Here is a 16,051-nt window from a genome sequence, read left to right on the forward strand (position 1 = left end):
TGTTTCTTGCAAGAAATATATCAGATTGGCATCATAGAGTCATTGACTTGACACTTAGAAAGACCCCACACTAGCGTCTTTTGAGCGTCGGCGTCTAATCAGTAATCAGCACTATGGAAAATAGCGGCGCTGCGCAGTTGCGCCAACGTTGCGTCGAGCAGCAGTCATAGAGTTGACTAGACGCCGACGCTCGGGTGACACTTACCTATTCTGGAAATAATTCGCCACCATCTTCGCCCCCTGCACAGACTTAGTTTCCTGCACCAGATTCACGGCCTCATCTATATCATCCAGCTTTTCCAAATTGAGCCTTATGGCGGCCTCGTAATCCCCAGCCTTAAGATACGACTTCAACGCATCATTGTACCTGCCTTCGGCCTCTTTCGCTTTAGCGTACTGTATGTGAATGCTCGGCGAGTTTATTTTTGGGAGTAGGGCCTCGACTTTGAGCCAAGACTTGAGTTTTATGTACAGGGAGGCTGCTTTCTCAGTGTTTCCAGCGTGGTCGTATAGGGCTGCTGCATGGTTGTACTGTTTCTCGTCTTCTAGCAATTGTGCGCAGTCTTTAAGTAGCTCTATGTTATGTGCATGTTTCATGGCGGTGGTGAGGCCTCGTATGACGTCACCGCAGCGGATGGCCATGCGCGCGACGCCGGCCTCGCACTTTTCGTTGTGCTCTTTGACTTTGGGGGTGCCGTCGTCGGACATGAGGCTTTGCTCGTAGAAGGATAGGGCCTCGTGGTAGTCAGCTCTGTTGGGGTTAATTTACATAGTTATAAAACAAGTATCTATTATATTTTGTAATTCTACTCCATAGCCACGCAGTCCTCGCGTCAGTGTACAGCAAGCTGCAGAGATAACTGACCCCCTGCAAAACCCCTGCTGAACTTGTTTGCAGGGGGTCAGTTATCCCTGCAGGTTACTGTACATGTGACACTCACAGCAGCTCGGTGTGTGTGGCGCGGTGCAGCGCGACCTGCGGCGCGGCGGCGGGGCAGGCCTGCAGCGCGAGCGCGTGCGCGGAGCCCCAGTCGCCGCGCGCGCAGTGCAGCTCCAGCGCGGGCAGGGCTCCGGCGCCGGCGGCGGCGCCTTCCAGCCAGCGCGCCGCCGCCGAGCCCTGGTTGAGACACGCCGACAACACGCCGCTACACGTGCAAAACGTGCAAGAAATTTTACAATTTTATATACAGGGTGTTTCGTAGATAAGTCTAAAGGGGTGAAGTGAAGGAACTTTTAGAAAAAAAAATCACAATGTAATGGTAACTAGAAACAGATATCATACAGTAAATGTGACCAAATCCACATTTGGAACGGGTACCGCCGTGGCGAGTGGTCTAATGGTCAGGACGTCAGCCGCGTAAGCTAAAGGCGCGGATTCGATTCCCGCCACCATCACCAATCCACCGGGGATTTGGTCACATTTAGTTTAGTGTATGACATCATTGCTATCTATTTCAGTTTATAATTTAAATATAGAAGTGTGACTTTAGATATTTTCAAGCGATTTGAATTGAACTTTATTGTATGTAAACATAAATTACTTATAAAAGGAAGTCTTACCACAAAATAGAGAGATCTTCTATATGCAACGCGTCCTCCAGTGCCCACACCATAGCGACGTCACTCAACCGCGTGTACACGCGAATTGCTGAAAATAAAGATTATACTTAACAGTACGAAAAATATCTATAAATATCACTCTCCTTATGTTATATTATGTTATGAATTAAAGATAAGTATAGATTATATTATAATTATAACCCAGAGCTCGGTGTATACAGGATGTAACAAAAATAGCGGGGTTCCGTTTAAGGGCATATTCGGCATCATGTTCTGATTAGGAAAAACTAGATAAAAAAAACCGCGTCAAAAAATGTTTTATTTGACTATTTTTGTTACACCCTGTATATACATGACCCTTACATCGCGTACCAAAATGAACCTTAAGTCTATCTACACAAGGTCCTCACCGAACTCCGCATTAAGCTCAGCTATGGCCGCCTCTCCCAGCTTTCTCCACAGGGGTTCTTCGTCAACAGCGTCACAGAACAGCCAAGCTTCGTTGAACCGTCGCAGCAGTAGAAGTTTCTCGATATGTTTCCGAGATATTAACCTACGAATATCAACCTTAAGTCTATCTACACAAGGTTCTCACCGAACTCCGCATTAAGCTCAGCTATGGCCGCCTCTCCCAGCTTTCTCCACAAGGGTTCTTCGTCGACAGCGTCACAGAACAGCCAAGCTTCGTTGAACCGTCGCAGCAGTAGAAGTTTCTCGATATGTTTCCGAGATATTAACCTACGAATATCAACCTTAAGTCTATCTACACAAGGTCCTCACCGAACTCCGCATTAAGCTCAGCTATGGCCGCCTCTCCCAGCTTTCTCCACAGGGGTTCTTCGTCGACAGCGTCACAGAACAGCCAAGCTTCGTTGAACCGTCGCAGCAGTAGAAGTTTCTCGATATGTTTCCGAGACATTAACCTACGAATATCAACCTTAAGTCTATCTACACAAGGTCCTCACCGAACTCCGCATTAAGCTCAGCTATGGCCGCCTCTCCCAGCTTTCTCCACAGGGGTTCTTCGTCGACAGCGTCACAGAACAGCCAAGCTTCGTTGAACCGTCGCAGCAGTAGAAGTTTCTCGATATGTTTCCGAGACATTAACCTACGAATATCAACCTTAAGTCTATCTACACAAGGTCCTCACCGAACTCCGCATTAAGCTCAGCTATGGCCGCCTCTCCCAGCTTTCTCCACAGGGGTTCTTCGTCGACAGCGTCACAGAACAGCCAAGCTTCGTTGAACCGTCGCAGCAGTAGAAGTTTCTCGATATGTTTCCGAGATATTAACCTACGAATATCAACCTTAAGTCTATCTACACAAGGTCCTCACCGAACTCCGCATTAAGCTCAGCTATGGCCGCCTCTCCCAGCTTTCTCCACAGGGGTTCTTCGTCGACAGCGTCACAGAACAGCCAAGCTTCGTTGAACCGTCGCAGCAGTAGAAGTTTCTCGATATGTTTCCGTTGGTTCGCGAGGCGTTTCTCCGGGTCCGGGTCGGCCAGCCCGCTGGTGTTATGCGAGTCGAGGGGGATTTTCAGCACGCTGAAAAGTGAGTTTTATTTGTTGATGAATAGAGTCGATAAATGAACAAAAGCTTTGTACACGTAAATTTCATCAGATCGATGACATGTTATTCTAATGAGTTGGCTTGCTAGAGAATATACCGAAGATTTTAATACCCATTTCCCATTTCGGACCCATTTCGTACCTTGTCACAGTGACAATAAATATGAAAGTCGCTAGAGACATCATACTATTGTCAGGCGTGGCTCAGGCGCGATTTCGTCGAGGCACTACAAGGAGGTACCAACAAGTACATGCGGCCCACACCAATTTTGGTGTCTAGCCATAGTAGTTGCCGCGCACCGCTACGGAACGGACGCCTGCTCGCGCTTGCGCCACCTAGCGGTCATATCTGTCGTTATAGACGCGTTTTGTTAGAGTAGGTTCACACGGCAACGTCCTGCACGTTTTTTCACGTATTCGATTTTAAACGTACAAACAGTCACACGGTAGATTTTCATGCGTTTAAACACCGTTTACACGCCGAATAGCGACAGTTTTCACGCAGTTGTCGCAGTGGGCAGACGTCTGAGATGGATCCACGCTTCATCGTACTTTTATATTGGTATTGATGGCGACAAAGGTTTCGCCGCCGACAAAACAGAAGGTTTTGGGTACATAATTTCCTTCCAAGCCGCTTGAGTTGCGACACGATTCTTATAAGATCAGTAGTTTTGTGCCACATAACGGGCTTTTGTTCGGCTAAATTAATTAATAATTCATTATCTATCGAAGATGCGTCAATCATTTTGAAATAATCTTGAAATTGCAAACAAAATACGTGCGTTCCCGCCAAAAGTTGCTCTAGTACTATAGACGCTTGTTCGGTTGCTATTCGATAAAAAACGTATAACATCGTGCCGTGTAAATGAAACAGAACTATAGTACTTGCCACTGCAAACCGAATACGTTAAAGTTCATTCGATTTGCTTGACAAGTCCGGTGAGTATCCGTTTAAACGTATAATGAATGTACGTTTTTTTGCAGTACTAACGCCGTGTGAATGGTTCTATGCACAAAGTATGGGCCACTATTTATCCGTTAAGACGTATACTGCAAAAAAACGTGCAGGACAATACCGTGTGAACGAAGTGAATCTTCTGTACTTTGTACTATTATTTATTCTCTGCTGTGTTCACTGTGATAAGGTATAAAATGGATCGGAAATTAAAATCTGTGTACAAAAAGGCCGCAGTGTGTACTCACGCTCCCTGCGGGCCGTAGCAGTAGACGTCGCCGGAGAACAGCAGCAGTGGCGCCGCGTCTTGCGGCACGGCGGTGGCGTGCACTAGCGCGGCGTGCGGGCCCGCGGTGCCGTGCGCGCTCAGGTAGCACGTGTGCACGGCGCCCGGCGTGTGCACGGCGAACACGTTGCGCTCCGAGAGGCAGATGTCCCAGATCACGCCCCTAAAGTAGTTAAGTACTTAGGTTAAGATTACATTGTAATTATTCTACTAACACTATTTTATAAGTTAATTTTAAATGTAACTAACAACTATGGATTTATGTCCGAAATAAAATGATTTTATGTATTTTATTATTATTATTATAAAACATTGAGAATCATCAAGTTGGGTAACCATTTTGTTTTTTTTTAGGATTCCGTACCATAAGGATAAAAATGGAACCCTATTACTAAGACTTCGCTGTCCGTCTGTCTGTCTGTCCGCCTGTCTGTCTGTCTGTCCGTCTGTCTGTCTGTCTGTCCGTCTGTCTGTCCGTCTGTCTATCTGTCATCAACCTGTATCTCATGAACCGTGATAGCTATAGGCAGTTGAAATTTTCACAGATGATGTATTTCTGTTGCCTGCTATAACAACAAATACTAAGAACAGAATAAAATGAATATTTAAATAGGGCTCCCATGCAACAAACGTGATTTTATTGCCGTTTTTTGCGTAATAGTACGGAAGCCTTAGTGCGCGAGTCCGACTCGCACTTAGCCGTTTTTTTTTAATTTACTAGCAGTATGTAGATTGACTGGCCTGGATCCAACCCGTCAACCTCTAAACATTATTTGAGGCTAATTATCAGCACTATTTATTGATGCAATTATTATAGTATATGTTTAATATGGCATTGTTGTGAATCAATGTTACGTACTTGATCGGTCCGGTGATGTTGGGCACGGCACACATTTCTCCGGACGCGGGGCAGTACACCAGCACGCGGCGTCGCTCGTCCACTATGCAGGCGCGGGTGCCGCCTACAATATTATAGATGTTATGTTATAGATGGTAGGATCCTATAGATGTGGTATACATACGCGTGCGTCCGTGAGGGACAAAACATACGCAATGCGACACTGTGATTGGTCGAATTAATTTGTTGTCCACCATCATCTGGGCCATTTTATTTAAAATAGTCCCCTACACTTTTTTTTTTAATTGGGATTTTTCATATTATTTCTACTCAGAATCATGAGCTCTTCTGATCCTAATAGGAGAAAAAAGTGTCCCAAGATTTCCATACATTTTTCGATCTTTCCATTCCGAAACCGCCATACAAAGTCTATGAAAAAATGGTAACGAAATGGGAAAAAACCTTGGGACACTTTTTTTCTCCTATTAGGATAGAAAGAGCTCGTGATTCTGAGTAGAAATAACATATAAATTCACAAATTTAAAAAAATATACCAAATTAACGGTGGGAAATAAAAAAAATGTGAGACTGTTACAAGGACAAACAATAATAGCGTTTTCGCTGTTACGCTACTGAAAGATACACAAGACTATCCCGTTCGATACATTCCCCCACCCCTCATGCCTGATCCAGTTAAAATACTTGATTCATGTATAATAGGGTTAACCGTTTACCAGGCTGACATATCAAAAATGACAATCGAATGTCAATCTTACTCGTCGAAAATAGAACACATATTTGAAGTGCCGTATGTGGGAAATGGCAACCGAGAGAACATACGTCCGCCTTTTGTACTTTTTATTAACTGGCAATGTATCTATGTATGTTTGTACGGGTCAAATCTTGCAGATTAAATGAGGAGTGTCTTTTCAAAAGGGTTTATTTTTTTCTTAGCGGTACTTCTAGAGAGAACCTTGCTCAAGAAAACTTAAGGTCCAATTTAGAAATAGATTCCCAGAAAAAATAAACCCTTTTGAAATGACACTCCTCAAATGTGACCCACTTCCCGACTTCGAATGAAGCTGAAATTTTTCACACATATGTAAGCCGGGTGACAATGCAATATTATGGTACCATCGAGCTGATCTGATGATGGAGACAGGAGGTGGCCATAGGAACTCTGTCATAAAACAACGAAACCTAATTGTGTTTGGTGTTTTTAGAATTGTCTCGATATGGTTTTGGCAAAAATTTCATTTTTTCGCTGAGTGTATTTTTTTAATGTGCAATACATTTTAAAATAAATAAGTAAAAGAGGATAGCTAATAAGAATACAACAAACCGATATCGCAGTAGACGTTGCGTATCCCGCAAGTGTGTTTGTACCGGACGGAGTTACGCCATTCCTCTAGGCTGAAATATTCTATGTGGCCTTGCTGTAACAAATAAACACAATGGGGTTGGCAACTGTCAAAGGTTTGCATAGATGGCGCCATCATAGCTTGCCCCTTTATATATTTCTTTTTACGGATTAATGGAATGGATTACAGAGTTTGTGCACTCTGTGCGGATTTCCATCGAATGTGAAGTCCGGCTTACTCACGTTGGTGACGAATATGAAGAAATCGCTGGTGAGCTGTATGTCCGTGATGACGGCGTCCTGCATGTGAGGCTCGGGGAACGTCATGGAGTCCCGTTCCGAGCTCCCGGGGTCCGGGGGCTCGATCTGCCGACAAAAGTTCATTTAAAAAAAGCGGCCAAGTGCGAGTCGGACTCGCCCATGAAGGGTTCCGTATTTAGGCGATTTATGACGTATAACTAAAAAAACTACTTACTCAAACCCAAACCAATCTCGTTCAAACCAATTTTCTGTGGAAGTTTACATGGTAATGTACATCATATATTTTTTTTAGTTTTATCATTCTCTTATTTTAGAAGTTACAGGGGGGGGGACACACATTTTACCACTTTGGAAGTGTCTCTCGCGCAAACTATTCAGTTTAGAAAAAAATGATATTAGAAACCTCAATATCATTTTTGAAGACCTATCCATAGATACCCCACACGTATGGGTTTGATGAAAAAAAAAATTATGAGTTTCAGTTCGAAGTATGGGGAACCCCAAAAATTTATTGTTTTTTTTTCTATTTTTGTGTGAAAATCTTAATGCGGTTCACAGAATACATCTACTTACCAAGTTTCAACAGTATAGTTCTTATAGTTTCGGAGAAAAGTGGCTGTGACATACGGACAGACAGACAGACAGACATGACGAATCTATAAGGGTTCCGTGTTTTGCCATTTGGCTACGGAACCCTAAAAACAGTTAATTAACACAGTAAGGTTGTGTAGTATACATTAAAGTGCGCCTCACATTTATCGATTGTCTACAAAGTACAGCGATACATTGGCACAACGTAGCTTCACTTAGACTCTTCACCCGTAGGCCCCGAAACGCAGGCAACGAGCGTGCACGGCGCTGGATGCTGATGTCGAGCGCCATATATTTCTTATACCGTAAAACGGGGAAAATAGGAATCGCGGGGTAAATTGGAATAAAAGTCTGCTTTTCTAAACTGGTCTGTTAGTTCCATTACAACCAGACAGGAGGTCAACTTATTAATTTCTGAACGAACATGGTATTTTTTGCTACTGGCTACACTGAGCATTTAAATCAGCCAATGGCGTTTCAGTAAGAAAAACACATTTAAAGTCAGGGTAGTCGTCAACACGTGTGCATGGTGCGTTTTAACTTCAAGTTTTAGGTAAGTAATATTGTGAAAAGTGTTGAAATTTGTGTAATATCGATCATAATAGTGTATTGTGGTTTATATAAATCAAAAAGTAAGTAAATAATTGTAATATTTCATTATAAATCTTAGTTTTTCGATAACCACTCGTTTTTAGGTTATTTTTGAGATAATAGGAACGGTGAAGGGGGAAATTGGCACGTCAACAGGTCTAATTGGAACAACGTGGGGGTTATTTGGTTTGTTAATGGGGAAAATTGGCATTGCCTAATAGGGTTGTCAAAAATTAAAATCTTAGTAAATTTAAGGAAATTTTATTTAGGTACCTACTAGGTAGGTACCTACCTACTACTGTGCCCCTACCTAGAGACCTAGGTATTATATGTCTAATGCAATGTTAATTTAGTGCCTATTGTAAAGATTTTCCGAGACTAGTTTTGAAGGTATCTGATGATGATGATGATGATGGTAGGTACCTATCTAGCTTTGAATAGATTGAGTGACAACCCTAGTGAAAATTCCAATTAACCTCACTTTCGAACCTATTTACCCCGTCAGGGGTAAATTGGAATCCGATAGGGTTTTTGTAAAATATATCAAAATATGGCAATAAGTCGGGAATTTAAGGCTACTCAGCATCTAAAAGAGCTTACCATACATGTTTATGTAGTACTATAAAATACTCTATGACTTACGGAAGATGGTTAAAATTCCAGTTGAATGTGAATATTGGACCTATTTACCCCGTTTTACGGTAACCAATGTATGGCAGTTGGGTCACTTTTTAGGGTTCCGTAGCCAAATGGCAAAAAACGGAACCCTTATAGATTCGTCATGTCTGTCTGTCTGTCTGTCTGTCCGTCTGTCCGTCTGTCCGTCTGTCCGTCTGTCTGTCCGTCCGTATGTCACAGCCACTTTTCTCCGAAACTATAAGAACTATACTGTTGAAACTTGGTAAGTAGATGTATTCTGTGAACCGCATTAAGATTTTCACACAAAAATAGAAAAAAAACAATAAATTTTTGGGGTTCCCCATACTTCGAACTGAAACTCAAAAATTTTTTTTTCATCAAACCCATACGTGTGGGGTATCTATGGATAGGTCTTCAAAAATGATGTTGAGGTTTCTAATATCATTTTTTTCTAAACTGAATAGTTTGCGCGAGAGACACTTCCAAAGTGGTAAAATGTGTGTCCCCCCCCCTGTAACTTCTAAAATAAGAGAATGATAAAACTAAAAAAAATATATGATGTAGATTACCATGTAAACTTCCACCGATAATTGGTTTGAACGAGATCTAGTAAGTAGTTTTTTTTTATACGTCATAAATCGCCTAAATACGGAACCCTTCATGGGCGAGTCCGACTCGCACTTGGCCGCTTTTTTTTCTCCTATTAGGATAGAAAGAGCTCGTGATTCTGAGTAGAAATAACATATAAATTCACAAATTAAAAAAAAAAGTGTAGGGGACAACTTTAAATAAAATGGCCCGCAAGTGCACGCTCTGAGCGTGCGTTTTGCGGCTGGGGTACCACAGTGTGTGTGTGTAGTATCATAGAATAAATAATAGTATTAACTACAGAAGATTCACTCTCTAACAAAACGCGTCTATTTCGACAGATATGATCGCTAGGTGGCGCAAGCGCGAGCAGGCGTCCGTTCCATAGCGGGGCGCGGCAACCACTATGGCTAGACACCAAAATTGGTGTGGGTCACATGTACCTGTAGGTATATACTTGTAGCGACGCGACGAAATCGCGGAGTGAGCTACGCCTGACGGTACACCGAGCGGGGTGTGATCAATGATTTATAACTCAAGATAGGTTATAGGCGTTCCAAAATTGAAGCGCTTAACTTGTGACAATTTGTCACAAGTTGCCTTTAGACGCGGCTGGACAAACGAGAAATGTGCACGTGCTAACGAGCTCCTGCACACCGAAAGAGCAAGAAACGACCTTATGTTTAACAACGAATGTGACAAAGATGGATGGAATGAGAAAATTAATCAAAAATAACAGATTTCTTCGTAGGCACAATAATATGGAAGTATTTTTTGTGCTCCTCAAGTATGAGTATAACCTATCTATGGTTATATACTTGGAGGATACAACTAAACGGAGTAGCCATTAACAGGCTTTCCCCTCTGTCGAAAATAGGCGGCCAACGGTCATACACAATGTATGGACTGACGTTTATCTGACATGGCTATTTTTACGTTACGCATACATTTGACGTTCCCCTCCCCCGCAAAAATCGGCAGACTGTTTTGTACAGAAAATTACAGACATGGCGTCTCCGTTTGATTATATCCTCCAAGGTTATATAATATCATTGGGTGTGATGAGGTGTTAACACTGACCAGGTGCAGCCGGGCTGTGCCGGCGCTCAGGGCCGCGTAGTGTTCGCCGGCGGCGCGCAGCGCGTCGACGGCGGCGGCGTGCCGGCGGCGCTCGGGCGCGCCGCCGCCGAGCGCGCACAGCCACACCGCCGCGCCGACCCCGCACACCAGGTGCGCCGCGCCCAGCGCCACCAGCCCGGGCTCCAGGGGCAGCGCGTACGTCGCCAGCACGGCCGGCTCCGCTGGAACAAGCGCCAGTCAGGCGACTCCGGGGGGGGTTCCCTTTGTTTGACATACTGATTGAAAGTCACAATGTAATGATTGTCAGATTAGCATCAGTCATAGTTCTGAAACCGTTAAAAGTTTCAGGAATTTCCTAAGGTTAGGTAAGGTTAAGGTTATAGGTTATTAAAGTTATATAGGTTTTATAAGGTAAGTTAGGTTAGGTTTGTTTTATGGCAATCCTGAAAAGTTACACGTTTTTGAGAAAAACCAAATTATGACTAACGAAAATACGAACAAACAATACATTATGAATGAAAACTTTATGGGAAACAATAGAGACCCGTCCATCCACCTAGAGTCAGTTGCATAGAGAGGTGACCCCCGTGCAAACTAATTTCCGCTGACTATACAAGATCTATGAAGAGGAAAATAACGGAATTGCGATTTCCCTCGGGGCTCTTAAACCGTTTTATTTATCAAACTGTTTTCATTCCTTCCCCGGGAGCAAAAAGGTTTACATTTGCGATTAAATAACTATTCTGTTTAGCCTCCCTGTTACGCTGTATCCCTATACAGCATAGCCTCAGACAAGCTCGTCAATGTGATGACCCTAGTTCCATAGCATAGGCAATATAAAGAGCTGGTAAGGTTGTCACGTACTCGTAATACTCACATTTAGCCTCCTCATCGCCGACAGGGATACATTGGTACAGCGTAGCCTCAGACAAGCTCGTCAGCATGATGACCCTAGTCCCATAGGCCGCATACAGACCCAGTAGGGTTGTCACGTTGTCACGTACTCGTAATACTCACATTTAGCCTCCTCATCACCGACAGGGATACACTGGTACAGCGTAGCTTCAGACAAGCTCGTGAGTGTGATGACCCTAGTCCCATAGACTGCATACAAGACCGGTAGGGTTGTCACGTACTCGTAATACTCACATTTAGCCTCCTCATCGCCGACAGGGATACACTGGTACAGCGTAGCCTCAGACAAGCTCGTCAGTGTGATGACCCTAGTGCCATAGGCCGCATACAAAGCTGGTAGGGTTGTCACGTAGACGTTAAGGTAGGCGCGGCCGGCGGTGGCTAGAAGGCGTCCGTCGGAGCTCCAGGCGCAGCGCTCGGCGCCACCAGGGGGCAGCACTGAGCCGGAGACTTCGCCATTGTTCCACACGGAGATCAGCTTCAAACTAAAACGGAAGGTAATTAGGTTAAACGAGCGAAGCACAAGGCAGATGACGCGATGACATGTTAAAGTGTTCCAAGTGCCAAATTATGTATTAAATTCCAAACTTGAAATTAAATAAATCCTCACAATTTGCTCGTTAATATTTTTATCGCTGTTATAAATGTATGTATTCTAAGAGTTTCATTTAATTTATTTTATTCACTAACAATATAGGTACATTATGCATTTTTGAATGTCAGTTTGGAGGTAGCGGTAAAAAAAAACAATGTACCTTTCTCTGGTGGGAAGTAGGCAAATTCTAACCCCATTGATGTACCTAATTGTTATATACAGTAAGAGTAGGTAACCATGAATAAGAATATAATAAGAATTACGGTACGAGTGCGAAATGAAGGAACTCAAGTCGATTAAATTTTTTACACAATTACATTTTCGCACGTGTATTATTGTACAACGTTTAGGTACATGGCCCTTTAAATTTTCGACATAGGCACGTATTGTGGTAATTACCGCACTAATGCGGTAAAGTAGCACTATATGTACTGTAAAACTATACTCACTGGCTGTCACCACAGGAGGCGGCTTGCCCGTTGAACACGGCGACATCTGTCAGGCTCTCCTTGTGGTTCCTCACTTGGAACAGCTCCTCGCCCACCTCCTTGATGTGGGTCGATATGGCTATGACGAAGCCCGCGCTGAACCCTGGAGTGAGAGAGAGAGAGAGAGAGAGAGAGAGAGAGGAAATAAAACTATACTCACTGGCTGTCACCACAGGAGGCGGCTTGCCCGTTGAACACGGCGACATCTGTCAGGCTCTCCTTGTGGTTCCTCACTTGGAACAGCTCCTCGCCCACCTCCTTGATGTGGGTCGATATGGCTATGACGAAGCCCGCGCTGAACCCTGGAGTGAGAGAGAGAGAGAGAGAGAGAGAGAGAGAGGAAATAAAACTATACTCACTGGCTGTCACCACAGGAGGCGGCTTGCCCGTTGAACACGGCGACATCTGTCAGGCTCTCCTTGTGGTTCCTCACTTGGAACAGCTCCTCGCCCACCTCCTTGATGTGGGTCGATATGGCTATGACGAAGCCCGCGCTGAACCCTGGAGAGAGAGAGAGAGAGAGAGAGAGAGAAAATAAAACAATGAAGAAAAAACAGGTAGGGTGTTGTATAAAAAATATGTATAGAGAAAAGTGATGGGACGAATTATTGACCCGTCAACTCCACAACCACACCACAAAAAAATCAAATTGAAATGTAAAAAAATCACTAAAAGGTGTTTCAAATGAAGAGTATAAAAAACCGGCAAAGTGCGAGTCGGACTCGCGCGCGAAGGGTTCCGTACCTCAAAAGGAAAAAACGGGACCCTTATAGGATCACTCGTGCGTCTGTCTGTCTGTCCGACCATTATCTTGACGCGACTTTATTGTTAAGAGAATAAGAGCGCATCGAGGTAATTTTGAACACCTCGCCCGCATAGCAACTTCTGCTGCTGACTATACACACTGCAAGGAAGATCGACTTATAGAAAAGTTTCATATTTTTTAGATGAGATAAATGTAGAAGCAATAAATCAATTAGATTTCGTAATTACCTATTAGAATATAACCGTCCCCGTACCACTTGTATGCGACGATGGCGCCGTATCGCTGTTGGAAGGCCAGTTCTATAGGGTTATCCGGGTTCAGTAGGTTGTACAGATACAACGTCCGTTTGCCTACTACCAGGCTGATCTGAAAAAATTAACAGCTGTTACAGGTTTCACTACAATAACGATTATTACTTATTTATCCTAATTAATACTAATAGTTTATTATGTAAAGTGTCATTCTATGGATTTATGGAACTTGCTAACTACGTCAGGCGTGGCTCACTCCGCGATTTCGTCGCGTCGCTACAAGTACCTACAAGCTACAAGTACATGCGGCCCACACCAATTATGGTGTCTAGCCATAGTAGTTGCCGCGCACCGCTACGGAACGGACGCCTGCTCTTGCGCCACCTAGCGGTCATATCTGTCGTAATAGACGCGTTTTGTTAGAGAGTGAATCTTCTGTACCTAGTACTATTATTTATTCTGTGATATTATAGATCACTTCGAATACTTTGTACCCTATTTTCAATCTTGTTTGAGCCTTCTGCTCCTGGATATCTAAGAAATAAGTTCCCGTTTGGTACCCCTCGCCCTGGAGTTGAATTGCGTACATCTCGTGTTCTCAAACTATCAATTCCCGCTCACCGCACTGGGTTTAGGACTAACTCTTTTGCTGTCCAGGCGAGTCGTCTCTGGAATTCACTCCCTCTCAATATAAGACACTGCAGGTCGTTGGGCGTGTCCCGCAGCGAAATGACCCGCAGCGTGTCCCCGTCCGCGTTGTTGATGGACAGGCTCTTGTCCTCCAGCACGAGGATGTTGTCCGTGTATAATATTAGTATGGATTACCGTGTTCTCGCCCGGCACGCGCTCGTCGGCCTTCATCTCGGAGCACTGCAGGTCGTTGGGCGTGTCCCGCAGCGAGATGACCCGCAGCGTGTCCCCGTCCGCGTTGTTGATGGACAAGGTCTTGTCCTCTGACGCTAGTACGAGGATGTTGTCCTTGTTCCACGCTGCGCTTGTTATTTTCTTTGTGTGCTTGCCTATGATTGGTATGCGCCTGGAATAGTTATTTGTACAACAAGAGATCAAAGTTTGATATTTCTTCGAGTGCTTATTTTGAGTCCCGTGCAAGCGAAAGATTCTATACTAGATTCACGAGCGTAGCGAGTGAATCTAATTTAGAATCTTGAGCGTAGTAAGGGACTCAAAAGCGCACGAGATGTAAATAACTTTGATCTCGTGTAGTTCACAAAACTTTTCACCTCAACAGTGAGAACATATTAGAGAACCCGAAAAATGTATTCCTTCTTCATCACTTACCTCTATTCACTCATGTTTTCTTAAGATATACCAACAATTAAATTTTCACCTCAGCATCTCGAACAAGGGTACTTTGCTACTTAAAAACAGTGAGCAAAATGCGATTTTGCTTGTGATGAAGAAGGAATACATTTTTCGGGTTCTCTAATATGTTCTCACTGCTGAGGTGAAAAGTTTTGTGAACTACACGAGATCAAAGTTATTTACATCTCGTGCGCTTTTGAGTCCCTTACTACGCTTAAGATTCTAAATTAGATTCACTCGCTACGCTCGTGAATCTATTATAGAATCTTTCGCTTGCACGGGACTCAAAATAAGCACTCGAAGAAATATCAAACTTTGATCTCTTGTTGTAGAAATAACTATTGAATTTTTACTACTGTTTAAAAGGATGGAAATGAGCAGGCGATCTATGCATCATGGTAAGACAACACTTAAAATCACAACACTTAAGTTTTAGTATTTTTATTTTTGTATTTCTCAAAAAAAAGATTAAAAGGTTCTTGCATTTTAACTAAGTTTCAACATGACAGGACATTGCACGACTAGCTTTGTTTGGAGCGAGACACAGCGATTGGACCTTTCGTTCCCACCTATGGTTGTCGCCTTAGCCGATGCCAGTCGCGCAACGTCGTGGCCAGTAAGTACTAATTCAGTAACTATGGCAGTCATGACTTTCAGTCTTATTGGTATAAATAACGCATTTGGTCGAATTAAGACATTTGACCCTTACAAAAAATGGGTTAGTCAGAGAACTTTACAAATAATAAAAGTATTAAGAAACTAAGCAATTTTTTATTAAACAAAATAAAAAGTCAAATACAACCTATATAAACTATACATAATACATTACATTTTTTTTACTGTACGCTAAGAATATAGAGTTAACCCCTTACTTCATGTCATAAATAAAAAGTATTTGTTTAAAAATGAACTTTGATAGTTGCCATATAGGGCTACCTAGCTTGCATAAACATAAAGGAGCCTCGTCTGCCAACAAACCACTCTGTGGTTTGGCAGAAGAATATATGTAATTAGTTGTAAGCAAGATATCTGAATAAACGTTTTTTTTTTATTTGTCAAAAAAAACTTACTTTGTAGTATGATGATTATACAAAGCGAGATTTCCCTTCTGCGTGCCAATAGCGAGCATTGGCTCACCATAACCCCAGGCGAGGCAGGAAGGTGCCTCCCGCAGCCCTGTTTCCACGTTCAGCCGCTTGCTGGAGTGGCATTCCCAGAGTAGCACGGAGTTTGCGTTTGGAGTTATTGCCGCTAGGTAGTCCCCATCATTGTCCCATTCCATACCGGCGCAGAGGCTGAACAGAAAATGGGGATTGTATTAAAAATATATGTGAAAAACTGTTTACTATTTAATTGAATTGATAAATAAATAAGTTTGTGTATACAAAATGTG

At 43.2% G+C, this 16,051-nt stretch overlaps 1 protein-coding gene across 1 annotated transcript in view; it reads right to left on the bottom strand.

Annotated features, from left to right (window-relative positions):
* The window catches only part of LOC134662709 (WD repeat-containing protein 19), a 32,456-nt gene that overhangs the window by 14,234 nt on the left and 2,171 nt on the right, over positions 1–16,051 (bottom strand). The window contains exons 3-16 of the mRNA XM_063518980.1: positions 15,729–15,953; positions 14,161–14,371; positions 13,312–13,450; positions 12,678–12,819; positions 11,470–11,720; positions 10,321–10,541; positions 6,814–6,936; positions 6,553–6,646; positions 5,232–5,334; positions 4,335–4,535; positions 2,896–3,107; positions 1,561–1,648; positions 942–1,145; positions 206–751 (exon numbers count right to left, since the gene is read on the bottom strand). Of these exons, the coding sequence (XP_063375050.1) occupies positions 206–751; positions 942–1,145; positions 1,561–1,648; positions 2,896–3,107; positions 4,335–4,535; positions 5,232–5,334; positions 6,553–6,646; positions 6,814–6,936; positions 10,321–10,541; positions 11,470–11,720; positions 12,678–12,819; positions 13,312–13,450; positions 14,161–14,371; positions 15,729–15,953 (2,760 nt within the window). The remainder of the gene's footprint in view (positions 1–205; positions 752–941; positions 1,146–1,560; positions 1,649–2,895; positions 3,108–4,334; positions 4,536–5,231; positions 5,335–6,552; positions 6,647–6,813; positions 6,937–10,320; positions 10,542–11,469; positions 11,721–12,677; positions 12,820–13,311; positions 13,451–14,160; positions 14,372–15,728; positions 15,954–16,051) is intronic.

The sequence above is a fragment of the Cydia amplana genome, chromosome 3, assembly GCF_948474715.1.
Source record: "Cydia amplana chromosome 3, ilCydAmpl1.1, whole genome shotgun sequence".
Lineage (NCBI taxonomy): Eukaryota > Metazoa > Arthropoda > Insecta > Lepidoptera > Tortricidae > Cydia > Cydia amplana.